Source organism: Chlorocebus sabaeus, chromosome 16 (genome assembly GCF_047675955.1).
Source record: "Chlorocebus sabaeus isolate Y175 chromosome 16, mChlSab1.0.hap1, whole genome shotgun sequence".
Classification (NCBI taxonomy): domain Eukaryota; kingdom Metazoa; phylum Chordata; class Mammalia; order Primates; family Cercopithecidae; genus Chlorocebus; species Chlorocebus sabaeus.
In genome coordinates, this window is record NC_132919.1 from 50744723 (window position 1) to 50763340 (window position 18618).

At 46.0% G+C, this 18618-nt stretch overlaps 1 protein-coding gene across 2 annotated transcripts in view; it reads left to right on the forward strand.

Annotated features, from left to right (window-relative positions):
• The first annotated feature begins 215 nt into the window (after positions 1-215).
• The window catches only part of SRP68 (signal recognition particle 68), a 42848-nt gene continuing 24445 nt past the window's right edge, over positions 216-18618 (forward strand). Inside the window, exons 1-8 of one of the 2 annotated variants that reach the window (XM_008011695.3) lie at positions 216-595; positions 2719-2785; positions 7538-7651; positions 11035-11230; positions 13322-13404; positions 13677-13786; positions 14506-14588; positions 17355-17495. In XM_008011695.3, coding sequence (XP_008009886.3) covers positions 262-595; positions 2719-2785; positions 7538-7651; positions 11035-11230; positions 13322-13404; positions 13677-13786; positions 14506-14588; positions 17355-17495 — 1128 coding nt within the window. In that variant the 5' untranslated portion in view covers positions 216-261. The remainder of the gene's footprint in view (positions 596-2718; positions 2786-7537; positions 7652-11034; positions 11231-13321; positions 13405-13676; positions 13787-14505; positions 14589-17354; positions 17496-18618) is intronic. The other variant, XM_008011696.3, reaches the window with a different exon arrangement.

The following is an 18618-nucleotide window of genomic DNA, read 5'->3' on the forward strand; positions in this document are numbered from 1 at the left end:
GGTGTTCCGTTCCGGTAGGGAGAACCCTATCTCTCGAGTCCCTGGGGATGCAGACACCCCGAAATCCAGTGGCTTTGGTCTCCTGCTTTCTGCTGGGCAGGACGTGAGCCAGATCCCCAGTCCAGGATGTAGGACGTGGGGTCCACCTCCGGTTCTCTGCCCCTGGTGGGTGAGAGGTGGGACTACGCCTGAGATCTCAGCAGCCACGGTCTCACTGCGGCCTCAAGTCTCCACCTAGCCCGCCACAATTCCGGACCCGGGATGCCAGGATCCCTCGCGCAGGCGCGCTCCAGCATACGGTTCCCTGCTGCAAGAGCCGACGGCAGCGGAGTCCGCCGCTATCCCATCAGCCCGGCCAGGCAGGTCCAGCTCTCACCCGCCCGGGTCGTCCCGCCTCTCCTATCCCGTCTTGCTCTGCGGCGCGGGGGCAAGATGGCTGCTGAGAAGCAGGTCCCTGGCGGCGGCGGCGGTGGCAGTGGCAGCGGCGGTAGCGGCGGTGGACGTGGTGCCGGAGGGGAAGAAAATAAAGAAAACGAACGCCCTTCGGCCGGATCGAAGGCAAACAAAGAATTTGGGGATAGCCTGAGTTTGGAGAGTATCCTAGAGTAATCGGGCCTAACTCGCAATGACTACGTGTCGATCTGGAGGACTAGGGGCGGGAGAGGCGGCGGGTCCCGGCAGGTCCTGGCAGGAGAGGCCGAGGGTCGCAGTTTTTCTCGCCCTTACTTTTTGGTGCTCAGAATTCCGGGGGTCTGTCTCTCAACTAGTCTTTCCTAGTGTCCCCCTCGCCCTCCTGGCTACGTCCTTTTCTTCCAGTGGCACTGGGATATCAGGCAGGTTTCCCCTGGTGCCCCGCGGTTGTCCAGTTGGAGGGCTTGTGACCAGGTGACACTTTGAGCACCTTGCTTTGGCACCTTGAACTGGGGAGAGGAAACTGCAGTCTTGACATTCCGCTTAATACTTTTTTTTTTTTTTTGAGTCTCACTCTGTCATCCAGGCTGGAGTGAAATGGCTCAGTTTTGGCTCACTGCAACCTCCGCCTCCCGGGTTCAAGTGATTCTCCTGCCTCAGCCTCCTGAGTAGCTGGGATTACAGGCATGCGCCACCACGCCTGGCTAATTTTTGCACTTTTAGTAGAGATGGGGTTTCACTGTGTTCGTCAGGCTGGTCTCAAACTCCTGACCTCGTGATCTGCCCGCCTCAGCGTCCCAAAGTACTGGGATTACAGGCGTGAGCCACCACGCCCGGCCCCCTTAATACTCTTGTCTGACAGTCGTGGTAGACTGAGTAGTAAAACCTACAGCTTGATACTTTGATAGTGGAGGTAAAGATTGACTCGGAGGAAAAGCTTGTTGCCCATTTTAATTGAAAGTTACCGTGGTTAATATCGTTTGTCCCCTTGTCATTTTTTTATGACATTTGTAGGCATTTTATCTTGCTGACAGTCATTCATATAAGCTGGAGGAATCGGTTTCTAGTTTTCCTCAGTGTGTATCTCAACCGAGTGCTTGTGGTACTAGTTTGTGACCTTTTGAAATGAATAACAAATGGAGAAAATGTAGGCGAGTTTCTGAAATTCAACTTGACATCTTAATGGACTTAAAGTTTTCAGGGCTTTGGAGTGAAGTTTTTTGAATTAGTGGTAATAGTTCCAAGTAGACGTTAGCAAGCCCTGATTTTACTGAGACCTTTATATCTCTTTGTCCCTTTTTAGTCATTGAAAGAGTCCTTTTAGTGTTCACTATTTTAAAATATGTCTCTAGAGAAGCGTTGAGGAAACATTAAGAGAAAACTATACTTATATAGGTGAAGGTCATTGGACTTTCTAAAGTTTAGTGCATATTCTTAAATATTTTAAGATTATTAAAAGGAGAATTTGGTCAGTCGTTCTTCTTTTAAAAGAAAAACCTTAATACTTTTATGCAAACTGTGGCCTAGCTTGGTTGACATGTGCTAATCATAGACTCTCTAAGCATCACAGCTGTTAAGGAAAGTTAGATTTGGCAGGTGTTGAAGATTATGCAAATGGAGGCTTAGTACACGTCATTTATAATCTGAATCTGTTTGAATGAATAAAATGTGGGGTCCAGGTGTAAACTGGTGTGAAGCACCCCAATTATAGTCAGCATTTAGAATCCGTCAGCTTAAACTGGATTTTGGCAGTTTTCAGTGGCCAGTAGTGCCCTCCTTTTTTAGTTTGAAAGTAGTAACAGTTCAGGCAATCAATTTTTCTGTAGGTTAGCCCTGTCCTGTGACAAGATATTAAAAATGGTTACAGAAGATCTCACTAGTGTACTAAATATTTCGCAAATTTGTGTGTATGTGAGAGAGTGTGTGAGAGTGAGTCTCACTCTGTCACCCAGGCTGGAGTGCAGTGGTGCTATCTTAGCTCACTGCAATGTCTGCCTCCCAAGTTCAAGCGATTCTCCTGCCTCAGCCTCCCGAGTAGCTGGGATTACAGGCACTCGCCACTGCCCCCGGCTAATTTTTTGTGTTTTTAGTAGAGATGGGGTTTCACCATGCTGGCAGGCTGACCTCAGGTGATCCATCTGCCTCGGCCTCCCAAAGTGCTGAGATTACAGGCATGAGCCACTGCACCTGGCTGTATTTCACAAATGTTTAATGTGTTGTGGTTTGACACAGATATAGACTGATGGTACAGGTTTTGATTTGTTTGGGTTCTTGCCGTCGTAAGATTTTCCTTAATGTCGACTCTAGTTCTTCAGATTATTAAGGAATCCCAGCAGCAGCATGGTTTACGGCATGGAGATTTTCAGAGGTACAGGTTAGTATCACATACAAGATGTTTGGAAATCATTGTGGGACTTGCTTTGCTTTTGTTAATATCCTGTTTACTCTGATATATCAGAAAATATACTAGAAAGTCTAGAGCATTGTGGGGTTTTTTTTGTGTGTTTGTTTGTTTGTTTGTTTTTGAGACGGAGTCTTGCTCTATTGCCAGACTGGAATGCAGTGGCTCAGTCTTGTCTCGCTGCAACCTCTGCCTTCTGGGTTCCAGCGATTCTCCTGCCTCAGCCTCCCAAGTAGCTGGGGTTTTTTTGTTTTTGTTTTTTTTAAAGATGGAGTCTCACTCTATCACCCAGGCTGGAGTGCAGTGGCGCGCTCCTGGCTCACTGCAGCCCCTGCCTCTCGGGTTCAGGTGATTCTCCTGCTTCTGCCTCCCGAGTACCTGGTACTACAGGCATGTGCCACCATGCTTGGCTAATTTTTGTATTTTTACTAGAGATGGGGTTCCACCATGTTGGTCAGGCTGGTCTTGAACTCCTGACCTCAGGTGATCCGCCCTCTTTAGACTCCCAAAGTGCTGGGATTACAGGCAGGAGCCACCACACCCAGCCTAATTTTTGTATTTTCAGTAGAGATGGGGTTTCACTGTGTTGGCTAGGCTAGTCTTGAACTCCTGACCTCAAGTGATCCACCTGCCTTGGCCTCCCAAAGTGCTGGGATTACAGATGTGAGCCTCTACGCCCAGCCTGAGGTCTTTTTTTTTTTTTTTTTTTTTTGAGACGGAGTCTTGCTCTGTCGCCTGGGCTGGAGTGCAGTGGCCGGATCTCAGCTCACTGCAAGCTCCGCCTCCCGGGTTTACACCATTCTCCTGCCTCAGCCTCCCGAGTAGCTGGGACTACAGGCGCCCGCCACTTCGCCCAGCTAGTTTTTTGTCTTTTTTAGTAGAGACGGAGTTTCACCGGGTTAGCCAGGATGGTCTCGATCTCCTGACCTCGTGATCCGCCCGTCTCGGCCTCCCAAAGTGCTGGGATTACAGGCTTGAGCCACCGCGCCCGGCCCAGATGTCTTAATAAATGGATTCATATTTCTCACTGGACCTTCCAGGCTTTTTTGTTGTTGTTAAAAATGGATCCATACTGCAAGAAAATTTTTACTAATTTTTATTTCTACTCATAACGTATGAGTGTTCCATTTAATTTTTATGTAAAAGGGTAAATGATAACTAAAGCTGCTATTTTTTTTTTTTTTTTTTTTTTTTTTTTTGAGGCGGAGTGTAGCTCTGTCGCCCAGGCTGGAGTGCAGTGGCCGGATCTCAGCTCACTGCAAGCTCCGCCTCCCGGGTTCACGCCATTCTCCGGCCTCAGCCTCCCGAGTAGCTGGGACTACAGGCGCCCGCCACCACGCCCGGCTAGTTTTTTGTATTTTTTAGTAGAGACGGGGTTTCACCGTGTTAACCAGGATGGTCTCGATCTCTTGACCTCATGATCCGCCCGTCTCGGCCTCCCAAAGTGCTGGGATTACAGGTTTGAGCCACCGCGCCCGGCCAACTAAAGCTGCTATTAGGGATTGAGAGAAAAAAGCCAGTTCGTAGATTCAACCTAGACTACTATTTCTTCTTTTTATTTATGTATTTATTTATTTTTTTTGAGACAGAGTCTCACTCTGTCACCCAGGCTGGAGTGCAATGGTGCAGTCTCAACCCATTGCAACCTCCACCTCCCAGGTTCAAGCGATTCTCCCACCTCAGCCTCTCAAGTAGCTAGGACTACAGGCATGTGCCACCACACCTGGCTAATTTTTGTATTCTTAGTATAGATGGTTTCGCTGTGTTGGCCAGCCTGGTCTCGAACGCCTGACCTCGTGATCCACCCACCTCAGTCTCCCAAAGTGTTGGGATTACAGGCATGAACCACCGTGCCTGGCCTATTTCTTTTTTTTTTTTTTTTTTTTTTAATAATTTATACCCTGGTAGCTTTGATTGAGATGCTGAAGTAGTATTTATTTAATTTATTTTTGATACAGAGTCTCACTCTGTCACCCAGGCTGGAGTATAATGGCACGATCTCGGATCACTGCAACCTCTGCCTCCCTGGTTCAAGTGATTCTCCTGCCTCTGCTTCCTGAATAGCTGGGACTGCAGGCACATGCCACCATGCCCGGCTAATTTTTAGTAGAGACAGTTTCACCGTGTTGGCCAGGCTGGTCTGGAACTCCTGACCTCAGGTGATCCCCTGCCTCAGCCTCCCAAAGTGCTGGGATTACAGGCATGAGCCAATGTGCCCGGCCTATTTCTTTATTTATTTTTTATTTCATTTTATTTACTTATTTTTTTGTCACTTAGGCTGGAATGCCGTGGCATGATCTCGGTGCACTGCAACCTCCACCTTCTGGGTTCAAGCAATTCTGCTGCCTCAGCTTCCCAAGTACCTGGGACTATAGGCATGCACCACCATTCCTGGCTAATTTTTGTATTTTTAGTGGAGATGGGGTTTCACTGTGTTGTCCAGCTGGTCTCGAACTCCTGACCTCAAGTGATCTGCCTGCCTTGGCCTCCCAAAGTGCTACAATTACAGACGTGAGCCACCATGCCCGGCCCCCTGAAGTAGTATTGAAATATCATTTTGTATTGTAAATTATGTACTGTATTACTTTGACTTAAAGGTTGGTACAATTTTTTATATATATATATATTTTAACTAATTTAGTAAAAAATGTATATATTTATTGAACATCTGCGGACTAGACACTGTGTTAAGGCATTGTGAAAAATTTAAAAATGAAATCCTAGCCTGGCGTGGTGGCACCTGCCATAGTGCCAGTTACTTGGGAGGATGAGGCCCGATAATTGCTTAAGCCCCAGAGTTCGAGCCCAGCCTGGGCAACAGCAACATTGTGAGACTCTGTCTCAAAAAATAATTCTCCCTGCCCTAAAGGGATTTATATTAGTGGGCAACTATATGAGAACATAATTATAATGTCACACACTGTAATAGAAGGAAGAATAAAGAGCTACATGAGCATAGAGGAGGAGGTGTGGCATAAAGGTGACATTTGTAGTGCTTCTTGGCAACAACCTAATTGGCTTCCTTATTTTTCTTCAGACATGCCTGCAGTTCTTTCTTCATTTGTTTGGTGTCGTCCTAGTCTTCCTCAGGATTCCCCTTTCCTTGCTTTCTTTACATTCATTAGAATCCTCCTCGTTCTTTTTTTGTTTGTTTGCTTGAGACGGAGTCTTGCTCTGTCACCCAGGCTGGAGTGCAGTGGTGTGTTCTCGGCTCACTGCAACGTCCACCCCTCAGGTTCAAGCAGTTCTCTGCCTCAGCGTCCCGAGTAGCTAAGATTACAGATGCCTGCCCACCATGCCTGTCTAATTTTTTTTGTTTGTTTGTTTTCTCTGAGATGGAGTTTTTGCTCTGTCACCCAGGCTGGAGTGCAGTGGCACGATCTTGGCTCACTGCAAACTCCACTTCCCAGGTTCACGCCGTTCTCCTGCCTCAGTCTCCCAAGTGGCTGGGACTACAGGCGCCCACCACCACGCCCGGCTAATTTTTTGTATTTTTAGTAGAGACAGGGTTTCACCGTGTTAGCCAGGATGGTCTCGATCTCCTGACCTCGTGATCTGCCCACCTCGGCCTCCCAAAGTGCTGGAATTACAGGCGTGAGCCACCATGCCCGGCCTTTTTTTTTTTTTTTTTTTTTTTTTTTCCCTGAGATGGAGTTTCTCTCTTGTTGCCCAGGCTGGAGTGCAATGGCACGATCTTGGCTCACCGCAACCCCCTCCTCCTGGGTTTAAGCGATTGTCCTGCCTCAGCCTTCCGAGTAGCTGGGATTACAGGCATGTGCCACCACACCTGGCTAATTTTGTATTTTTAGTAGAGACAGGGTTTCTGCATGTTGGTCAGGCTGGTCTCGAACTCCTGACCTCAGGTGATCCACCCGCCTCGGCCTCCCAAAGTGCTGGGATTGCTGGTGTGAGCCACTGTGCCCAGCCTAATTTTTGTATTTTTAGTAGAGATGGGTTTCACCATCTTGGCCCGGCTGGTCTTGAATTCCTGACCTCATGATCCACCCACCTCAGCCTCCCAAAGTGCTGGGATTACAGGTGTGAGCCACTGCACCCAGCCCCTCATTCTTTCTAGGCCCCGCCATCAGTCCACTGCAGCCGAAGGTACTAACAACAGAATGATTACCCATGTCCATTCAACTTGATATTTGCCTTGTTTTCTTGGTTACCATTTTCTCTGCATGATTCTCCTCAACTTTAATGTGGGTTCCTTGAGCATGGGCACTGTGTCCTCCATCTGTGTTTCCTATAATACCAATCATACTGCCCTCCATGTTTTAGTCGTTCAATAAATGTTTAGGGCCGGGCATGGTGGCTCATGCCTGTAATCCCAGCACTTTGGAAGGCTGAGGTGGGCGGATCTCTGGAGTCCACGGACTTCGAGACGAGCGTGGGCAACACAGTGATACCCTGTCTCTACAAAAATTAGCCAGGTATGGTGGTGCACCCCTGTGGTCCCATCTACTCAGGAGGCTGAGGTGGGAGGATTGACTGAGCCTGGCTGCAGTTAGCCAAGATCACACCACTGCACTCCAGCCTGGGTGACAGAGTGCGACTCTGTCTCAAAGAAAAGAAAAAAATGTTTGGAAGCTGACATGTGATAATTCTAGTAACCATAAGTATAACACCCCAAACTGTTGACCCTTGACCTTGCCTTATTGCAGAATTTATTGTTCAAAATACTCTCAACTTGGCTGAGTGAGTTTTGTTTGTGGTTTCTTACAGGGGCTACTGTTCCCGTAGACAAAGACGTCTTCGAAAAACACTCAACTTCAAGATGGGGAACAGACACAAATTCACAGGGAAGAAAGTGACTGAAGAGCTTCTGACTGATAATAGGTATTGACTGCTCCGTGCTAGTTGCAAGTTACATCTTGCTAATACATTTATTGAACAATGACACGTGCTAGACTTCATGCCAAACCTTTTAATTATCTCTGGTGACTCTTAGCAGCTCTGTGGGATGGGCATTGTTTACTATTTCTGCATTCTAAGGCAAGGAAACTGAGGCTCAAAGAGGTTCAGTAGTTTGTTCAAGAACTGTGTTGGGGCTGGGCACAGTGGCTCACGCCTGTAATCCCAGCACATTGGGAGGCCAAGGCGGGTAGATCACCTGAGTTCAAGACCAGCCTGGCCAACATAGCAAAAACCCATCTCTACTAAAAATATAAAAATTAACTGGGCGTGGTGGCGGGCACCTGTAATCCCAGCTACTTGGGAGGCTGAGGCACAAGAATTACTTGAACCCGGGAGGCAGAGGTTGCAGTGAGCCAAGATTACACAATTGCACTTCAGCCTAGGCAACAAGAGTGAAACTCCATCTCAAAAAAAGAGGAGGGGAGGGTGGGATTCACTTTCTCAGCTTTGGAGCCCCCGTCCCTCTGTCTCTGTACAGGGAATCTTCTTCCTTCTCCCTTCCTTCTTGCCTATTAAACTCTGCTTTAAAAAAAAAAAAAAAAAACTGTTGGGATGGCAAATGTTGATGTCAGTGATTAGAATCTAAGTGATTATTAGGTAAGGTTTCTAGAATGTAAATTTCAGTGTCTGAAACTAGATGCATATATCAATATATCTTTTTTTTTTTTTTTTTTTTTTTTGAGACAGAGTCTCACTCTGTTGCCCAGGCTGGAGTGCAGTGGCCGGATCTCGGCTCACTGGAAGCTCCGCCTCCCGGGTTTACACCATTCTCCTGCCTCAGCCTCCTGAGCAGCTGGGACTACAGGCACCCACCATCTTGCCCGGCTAGTTTTTTTGTATTTTTTTAGTAGAGACCAGGTTTCACTGTGTTAGCCAGGATGGTCTTGATCTCCTGACCCCGTGATCCGCCGGTCTTGGCCTCTCAAAGTGCTGGGATTACAGGCTTGTGCCACTGCGCCCAGCCCAGTATATCTTAATGTAATTGAGTGGTGTGCAATTTTTGTTTGTTTGTTTGTTCGAAACAGAGTCTCACTGTGTTGCCCAGGCTGGAGTGCAGTGGCTTCATCTTGCCTCACTGCAACCTCCGCCTCCTGGGTTCAAACTTCTCCTGCCTCAGCCTCCCGAGTAGCTGGGATTACAGGCACATGCCACCATGCCCAGCTGAGTTTTGTATTTTTAGTAGAGACAGAGTTTCACCATGTTGGCCAGGCTGGTCTTGAACTCCTAAACCTCAGGTGATCCACCCATCCCTGCCTCCCAAAGTGCTAGGATTACAGGCATGAGCTACTGCGCCCAGCTGGTGTCTAGAACTTCACAGTTATAGAAGAGTCCTGTATTTCAGTGCTGAATACACTAGTGCTGGCATTTGCTGAAGAATTTTTAGTCTGTCAAGCAACATGTAGTGAAGGTCTCCAGGTCTTCCTCACACTTATGGGCCAAATTATGTTCCTGCCACCTTTTGTGTAAATGAAGATTTACTGGAACCCAGCCATGCCCATTCACATAGGTATTGTTTATAGCTGCTTTTGTGCTACATCAGCAGAGTAGTTGTGACACACTAGATACAGAAAGAGAGGAGGCATGGTCCTTGAACCTTATTGACTTTCATCTTGTTGAAAGATGTTGGTCAGTGCAAACCAGGGAATGCTACAGTAAAAGTGCCATGTTGTGTATCATTTACTGTTCAGCATTCTGAAGCCTTGGAAGGGAGACTTGAACTTGAAGGCTCTTGACAGGGAAGTCAGTAAGCCTGCGTGGGGGAGGCTTGACCTTGAAGGATTTGCGAGAGTGAAGAACGTTCTCTGTCAGGGGAAGCAGCATGACCTGGTATCCGTGCATGCAGTCTAGGAACTGTAAAGTTCTGGACACTTGTTAGCTGCTACTCAGGCGGTGAAAAGGCTGTGAGCTTGGTGTGTACAGTCAGAAAACTAGAGCCTGGAGACCATAATAGGATGCAGCAGCAGGATGTAGTGATTAAATCTTAAATCTCATGAGAACCAGTTGGGAGAAATCTGGACTCTCCCTTTTTTTTTTTTTTTTTTTTGAGACAGGGCCTCACTGTCACCCAGGCTGGAGTGCAGCAGTGGGATCATAGCTTACTGCAGCCTTGAACTCCTCCTGCCTCACCCTCCTGAGTAGCTGGGATATAGGCATGTACCACCATGCCCAGCTAACTTTTCTCTTTTTTTCTTTTGTAGAGATGGGATCTCGCTATGAGATGACCAGGCTGGTTTCAAACTCCTGGCCTCAAGCGATCCTCCCACCTCGGCCTCCCAATGTACAGGGATTACAGACATGAGCCGCTACACTGAGCCTGGACTCTCTTATGATAGCAAGATCCTTTACTCTGAAGAGACAAGGTTAAGCTGAAGTTTAAGACAGATTGATCAAGGCAGTAAAGAAAGATTCACTGGTATAATAATAAAGTAATTAACGAACTTACTGAGCACTTAGTAAGTGCCCGGCTCTAGTCTAAATGTGTTATTTGTATTACTACATGGGAGAGTGGTGCACAGAAAGGTTAGTACTTTGCCCACAGTCACACAGCTAGTAAATGGTGGCACTGGGATTCTATCCCAGGCTCTGGAGCCCTTGTTCATCACCACTTTAATATACTGCCTCTTTTTTTTTTTTTTTTGAGATGGAGTCTTGCCTTGTTGCCCAGACAAGAGTATAGTGGTGTGATCTCAGCCCACTGCAACTTCCGCCTCCTGGGTTCAAGCGATTCTCCTGCCTCAGCCTCCCAAGTAGCTGGGATTACACGCGCATACCAACACACCCAGCTAATTTTTGTATTTTTAGTAGAGATGGGGTTTCACTGTGTTGGCCAAGCTGATCTCGAACTCCCGACCTCAGGTGATACGCCTGGCTCAGCCTTCCAAAGTGCTTGGATTATAGGCGTGAGCCACTGCGCCTGGCCAATATACTGCCTCTTAAGGACTTTTCTAACTGGGTTGAGATGAAGGAGGTGTTGATTCAAAGATGAGGCCAGATTGTGTGCCTAGACTGTATCTGTTTGACAGAATTCAGGAGGGGTAGGTCACGATTCTGGATTTACCGAGTTTGAAGTGGTAGAGGTTTTTCAATGAGATACGTCTAGTAGATGATGAGAAACCTGAGATTGAGCCCAGGTTGCGAATAGAGATACTGGTTTAGACATGGCTGAGGATATCAGAAGAGTTGTTTTGAGAGCGGCAAAGGAGGGAGAGTATAAAGAAAAGCCAAGAAGCAGAAGATTACACCTCAGAGAATACCTGGGTCTGATGATGGCCTTTATTGTCTCCCCGCTTCTGTCTCTGGTCTAGATACTTGCTTCTGGTTCTGATGGATGCTGAAAGAGCCTGGAGCTACGCTATGCAGCTGAAACAGGAAGCCAACACTGAACCCCGAAAACGGTTTCACTTATTATCTCGCCTACGCAAAGCCGTGAAGCATGCAGAGGAATTGGAACGTTTGTGTGAGAGCAATCGCGTGGACGCTAAGACCAAGTTAGAGGCTCAGGTTAGTGCCTTAACACTCAGCTTGCTTCATTGTGGAGATGAAAGACGCTTTAAAAAGCTACAGTTAAACACAACAGAGTTTCTTCAGGTTAGAAAGTGATAGTCAGGAGAGGAAAAACTTTCTGAACTTGCTTTTAACAGGTGAAGTTAGCATGTTTTGTTTATCAGCTCTTGATTTTTTTATCCTTTTTTTTTTTTTAAATTGGACAACGCTTCATTCCATAAAAGAGTGAGTATTGGTTTTTTGTAACTAGCTGTAACTTTTTTTTTTTTTTTTTTTTTTTTTTAAGACGTAGTCTCGCTCTCACCCAGGCTGGAGTGCAGTGGCGCCATCTCGGCTCACTGCAAGCTCCGCCTCCCGGGTTTACGCCATTCTCCTGCCTCAGCCTCCCGAGTAGCTGGGACTACAGGCGCCCGCCACCACGCCCGGCTAATTTTTTGTATTTTTAATAGAGACGGGTTTCACTGTGTTAGCCAGGATGGTATCGATCTCCTGACCTCGTGATCCGCCCGCCTCGGCCTCCCAAAGTGCTGGGATTACAGGCATGAGCCACCGCGCTCGGCTCTTTTTTTTTTTTTTTTGAGACAGAGTTTTGCTTTGTTGCCCAGGCTGGAGTGCAGTGGCGCAATCTCGGCTCACTGCAACTTCTGCCTCCCAGGTTCAAGCAATTCTCCTTCATCAGCCTCCCAAGTAGCTGGGATTATAGGCACGCGCCACCACGCCTGGCTAATTTTTGTGTTTTTAGTAGAGATGGGGTTTCACCATGTTGGCCAGGCTGGTCTCAAGCTCCTGACCTCATGATCCACCCACTTACCTCGGCCTCCCAAAGTGCTGGGATTAGAGGCGTGAGCCACCGCGCCTGGCCAGCTAACTAACTTTTTAAGAAAGGTCGTGTTGTATATAGATGAAAGCTTACAATCTTGTACCTGGAAAAGTTCACAAAGTTAAGAACTTTTTTGGAAATGAATTTTTTAAAAAAGAGGTGGTAGGTATTGCAAGGTTTTATTTAACTTCTGGTGCTTATGTTATAGCCCAGAAAATGGTTGTTAAGTAAAATGAAGAAAACTTCTTTTGAAGTTCTTTCCTGGGAAGTGAATGAACCATAACAAATTGCCTATGTATCTCACCTTTTATTGGTTAAATACGTATTTCTCTTTAAAAATCAACCTGTGATTAATATATCCATATTCTTTGTTTGGGTTGTTTGTTTGTTTTTTAGAAACAGAGTCTCACTCTGTCCCAGGCTGGAGTGCACAGTCATGGCTCACTGCAGCTGTGAACTCCTGGGCTCACGTGATCCTCCTGCCACGGCCTCCTGAGTAGTTGGGACTAGAGGCGCACACCACCACACCTGGCTAATTTTTTTTTTTTTTTTTTTGAGACAAAGTCTAGCTCCATCGCCCAGGTTGGGATGCAGTGGTGCTGTCTCGCCCCATTGCAACTTCCGCATCCCAGGTTCAAGCAATTCTCCTGCCTCAACCTCTCGAGTAGCTGGGATTACAGGCGCCCGCTGCCATGCCCAGCTAATTTTTTTGTATTTTTAGTAGAGATGGGTTTTCACCATGTTGGCCAGGCTGGTCCCCAACCCCTTACCTCAGGTGATCCATTCACCTCGGCCTCCCAAAGTGTTGGGATTATAGGCCTGAGCCACCACGCCCGGCCACACCCTGGTAATTTTTTAAAATTTTTGGTAGAGACGAGGTGTTGCTATGTTGCCCAGGCTGATCTCGAACTCTTGAACTCAAGCAGCCCTTCTGCCTTGGCCTCCCAAATTGCTAGGATTACAGGTGTGAGCCCCCACGCCCAGCCCATATCCTTGTTCTTTTTCTTCTTCTTTTTTAAAATTTATTTTTATTTTTAAATTTTTTTGTAGAGGCAGGGTCTTGCTATATTGCTCTGGCTTATCTTGAACAGTGGGTTCAAGTGATCCTCCCACCTCAGCCTCCAAAAATGCTGGGATTACAGGTGTGAGCCACTGCACCTGGCCCATATCTATATTCTTGATATCAAAGTTAGAAGCCAATAAAGGAAGATTGAGTGGGAGCACTGGTTTGCTGTTGAAGCAGTTCCTCCTCTTCCATCTCCTCACAGGCTTACACAGCTTACCTCTCAGGAATGCTGCGTTTTGAACATCAAGAATGGAAAGCTGCCATTGAGGCTTTTAACAAATGCAAGTAAGTCCTATAGTCCAAAGGCTGTGGCCAGTTTTAATTATAGGTAGTCAAATTTAAGCTGCAGATCAGGTAGTGGATTGTTTCTGTGAAAGTGAGGGTGACTTTTCTTTCCTATAGAAATGTTGATGACTCTCTTTCATCCTTAGAACATGCCAGTTAGGGTAGTTGGTAGGAGAGCTTCAAAGGGCCGTAATTTGTTTTTAGTCACTGTGTTCCCCATGAGTTTTTCATATATATGGCTAATGTAAAACCTGGCTTTTCTTTTCTCACAGAACTATCTATGAGAAGCTAGCCAGTGCTTTCACAGAGGAGCAGGCTGTGCTGTATAACCAACGTGTGGAAGAGATTTCACCCAACATCCGCTATTGTGCATATAATATTGGTGAGAGCAGGGATCAAGGCATTATACTCAACTTGAGCATTGACAGGTGGCCTACTGGGAGCTCATTTCAGAGAGCCTAGAGAGTTGATGTAACTTTCTTCTTCCCTTGCCTCCATCTTTGCCCTGAGTTTTGGTTGATGGCAAAAGCAGAACTGTTGAAGCCAGCCCTGCCCAAAATTATGGAAGACGGTTCTGCCTCTGTGTCCATCCTGCTGTGCTGTGTACCCCCAAAGAGCAGTCTTGAGTCTCCGGCTGAGTTCATTTTTTACCTTTTTAGAGCAGTTTTAGGTTCACAGCAAAACTGACAGAAAGATACAGAGATCCATGTAATCCTACCTCCCCACATTCATAGCCTCTCCCGTTAGCGTCTTCCCCCACCAGAGGGGTGCATTTGTTACAATTGATGACCCTTTATTGACACACCATAATCTCCCAAAGTCCATAGTTTACATCAGGGTTCATGCTTGATAGTGTACATTGTATGGGTTTGGACAAATGTTTCATGACGTGTATTTACCATCATATACCATACGGAGTATTTTCATTGCCCCAATCAATTTCATTCTTTATAAAAGACTTGTCTTCAGAGAACAGATTGTACTGCAGATTCATTGAAGTAGAATGTGGAGGGGGAAGAGCTCTTTAAGTCTGAATTGAATCTAGTGATTCTCAAGAAAACAGGCCAGACCCTTGAAGATTTTCCTGTCTTTCTCTCTCAGGGGACCAGTCAGCCATCAATGAACTCATGCAGATGAGACTGAGATCTGGGGGCACTGAGGGTCTCTTGGCTGAAAAATTGGAGGTAATCTAGTATGCATATTTTTGTGAAAAGTCTTTGGACAAAGTCCAGAAGAAGGAGTAATTCATAATCCCCTAGGGATATTTGATGTTAATATATGGATATTTATATCTGTATTAGCAAATATCTACATTTGCTAAAAGTTTGAACAAAAAAACTTTTTTAAATTAATACTTCATTCAATTTTTTTTTTTTGAGACCGTCTTACTCTGTTGCTCAGGCTAGAGTGCAGTGGCGTGATCTCAGCTCACTGCAAGTGATCTGCCCGCCTCGGCCTCCCAGAGTTCTGGGATTACAGGCATGAGTCACTGTGCCTGGCCAAGTATTCAATTATTTAACCTCATTACATTTATTTTCTAAGCAAGTAGTATAGAAAAAGCAAGAAATACAAAAGATTGGGGAAAAATATAAACCACATGGGTTGCCACTTTTATTTGTTTGTTTATTTATTTATTTTGAGACGGAGTCTTGCTCTGTTGCCAGGCTGGAGTGCCATGGTGCGGCCTCGGCTCACTGCAAGCTCCACCTCCCGGGTTCAAGCAATTCCCCTGCCTCAGCCTCCCAAGTAGCTGGGATTACAGGCGCCCGCCACCACGCCTGGCTAATTTTTTGTATTTTAGTAGAGACAGGGTTTCACCATGTTGGCCAGGATGGTCTCAATCTCCTAACCTCGTGATCTACCCGCCTTTGCCTCCCAAAGTGCTGGGATTACAGGTATGAGCCACTGTGCTCAGCTTATTTATTATTATTATTTTTGAAACAGGGTCTCACTCTGTTGCCCAGGCCAGAGTGCAGTGGCTTGATTTTGACTCACTGCTGCCTTGACTTCCTGGTTTCAAGTGATCCTCCTGCCTCAGCCTCCTGAGTAGCTGGAACTACAGGTGAAGATTACCATGCCCAGCTAACTTTTTTATTTTATTTTATTTTTTTGGTAGAGACAGAGTCTTACTATGTTTCCCAGGCTGGTTTCGTTCTTGAACTCTGGTGCTCAAGCGATCTGTTCGCCTTAGACCCCCAAAGTGCTGGGATCACAGGCATGATCCACCTTACCCAGCCATACACCATCATCTTTTGATGGCTACATGGTACTCCATTGCATAGAAGTCTGTTTTATTTAACCATTCATTGTTGTGCATTAAGTGGTAAATGGTATTACCATGAATATCCACGTCCTCAGATTTTGCACACATTCTTGATTATTTTCTTAGGATAAATTCCTAAAACTGGAATTAAATGGTTTGGAAACTTTTGATACGTACTGACAAATGTCTTTAAGTTTCTACTGATTTGCATTTCTGCTTGCAGTGTATACAGATATGCTTTTCTCCTCACATCCTTACCAAACCTCAGTGTTACTCTTTTTAACCTTCCGTTATGTCCTTTTAGTATTTGAATTTCTATAACTAAAATATATGATACCAGGGAGAAATTTAAAACAAATAGATATTGGTGGCCAGTGGGGTGGTTCACACCTGTAATCCTGGCACTGTGGGAGCCTGAGGTGAAAGGATCACTTGAGCCCAGGAGTTCAAGACCAACCTGGGCAACATAGTGAGACAAAAAAAATTTTTTTCAGAGACCGGGCATGGTAGCTTACACCTATAATCCCAGCACTTTGGGAGGCCAAGGCAAGCAGATAACCTGAGGTCAGGAGTTCGAGATCAACCTGACCAACATGGAGAAACCCCGTCTCTCTACTAAAAATACAGAATTAGCTGGGGGTGTTGGTATATGCCTGTAATCCCAGCTACTTGGGAGGCGGAGGTTGCAGTGAACCAAGATCATGCCATTGCATTCCAACCTGGGCAACAAGAGTGGAATTCCATCTCAAAAAAAAAAAAAAAATTTTTTTTTTTTCTTAAATTAGCCAGGCATAGTGACACACAGCTGTAGTCCTAGCTACTCGGGAGGCTGAGACATAGGGATCACTTGAGCCCAGGAGTTTGAGGTTGCAGTAAGCTGTCATGGGGCCACTGTACTCCAGCCTGGGCAACAAAGCAAGACCCTGTCTATTAAAAAAATATTGGACAGGATTCAGGCTAGGATTACAGGCTCACGCTTGTAATCCTAGCACTTTGGGAGGCCGAGGCGGGCAGATCAAGAGGTCAGGAGATCGAGACCATCCTGGCTAACACAGTAAAACCCTGTCTGTAGTAAAAATACAAAAAAATTAGCCGGGCGTGGTGGCGGGCACCTGTAGTCCCAGCTACTCAAGAGGCTGAGGCAGGAGAATGGCATGAACCCGGGAGGCGGAGCTTGCAGTGAGCCGAGATTGTACCACTGCACTCCAGCCTGGGTGACAGAGTGAGACTCCGTCTCAAAAAAAAAAAAAAAAAAGGCTGGGCACAGTGACTCATGCTTGTCATCCCAGCACTTTGGGAGGCTGAGGCAGGTGGATCACTTGAGGCCAGGAGTTTGAGACTGACCTGGCCAACGTGGCGAAATCCCGTCTCTACCAAAAATACAAAAATTAGTTGGGCATGGTGGCATGTGCCTATAGTTCTAGCTTCTCAGGAGGCTAAGGCACGAGAATTCCTTGAACCTGGGAAGTGGAGGTTGCAGTGAGCCTATATTGCGCCACTGCACTCCAGCCTGGGTGACAGAGCAAGACTCTGTCTCAAAAAAATGAAAGAAATTGGTATATACTCTACTTTATATGGGGTATAATATGTTGGTTATACAAAGAGACAAATGATAGATTCCACTTATTTTCACCTCCATCACTTATATCCCCAGTTAAAGCTTTAACTTTTTCAAACTGCTTTTCAGGCTTTGATCACTCAGACTCGAGCCAAACAGGCAGCTACCATGAGTGAAGTGGAGTGGAGAGGGAGAACGGTTCCAGTGAAGATTGACAAAGTGCGCATTTTCTTATTGGGACTGGCTGATAATGAAGCCGCTATTGTCCAGGTGAGGAGGAAGAACTTGCTGTGCTGTCTTCTGTATGTGTCTGAAGGTTGTCCTGTGTGTTTAAGATGTAGTGGCTCGTTGGTATTCAGTTCTAACAAAACAAACATTTAATGCCGTTTGGGATTTGGTAAGTCCGGAGATGTGCCTTATTTAATAAAATTATTTTGAAAACTGAGTTTATAGAGGAATTCTTAATGTTTAGAGGGCAAAGAAATTGACAGCAACAGTCATCAACATAAAAATGGGAAGCATTAGAGGCTGGCTTTAAAGTAAGGGGTCACATTTGGCCCAGCAGGTGGTGCAGCAGCTTAACTGTTATGTTCCTCAAGTCTCTCTGACATGTCATAACCTCCCAGCCCTAAAGGGTTCACCTCTTAGTCCTGGGGCTTTGCAGGATAGCCTGGTTAAACCAGAATGTCTTGTTTTGTGTGTGGTGTACATGTAAAATTCACGCAAAGCTGTATCACTTGATACTGCCTACTGACATAGTTACTTGTTTGTGGGTGTGAACAACCAAATGCATCCTAAAAGATAAGACATCCTGGTGACCTTTGTATGAGGTAGACAGCGATGGCGGCACTTTTTAGAGCTTCTTTTCCACATAAGTTAAAGGATATCTTTAAAAAAGCAGGCTGCTGACAGTCTATTCCCTCATCAGGGAACAGTGGCATTTCCTAAGACTTCATAGTAATCTTTTGCATCCTAAATAATGTGTGTATGGGTTGGCGGGGGTGGGGCGGGGGCGGTGTTTTGTTAATGTGTTGATGAACTGGCTTAAGCATCTAAACTTTTCAGCAACTTGCTCCAAAATGGCTACTTTGGGTTGGAGGCAGCTTTCAACAGCTGACGAGTTGATGTGTGTCCTTGTCTGTGTTTCATATTGCCTCTCTCATATCCCTTTTATTTGCTTAAAGGACAGAAGACCTGAACAGTACTATAAAGTCAATTTTTCCTTAAACCGAAAGGCTTTTCTTGAGAGCATTCTATTGGCACTGTTGTATGGTGCTACCTCCTCTGGACAAGGGCTCTGGTAGCAACTATTTAGATTATGTGATTGAGTTAATGCTTTGGTTTTAAAGTGATCAATGCTGGAAGAAAGAAAGCACTTCAGTCCTCAGTTCAG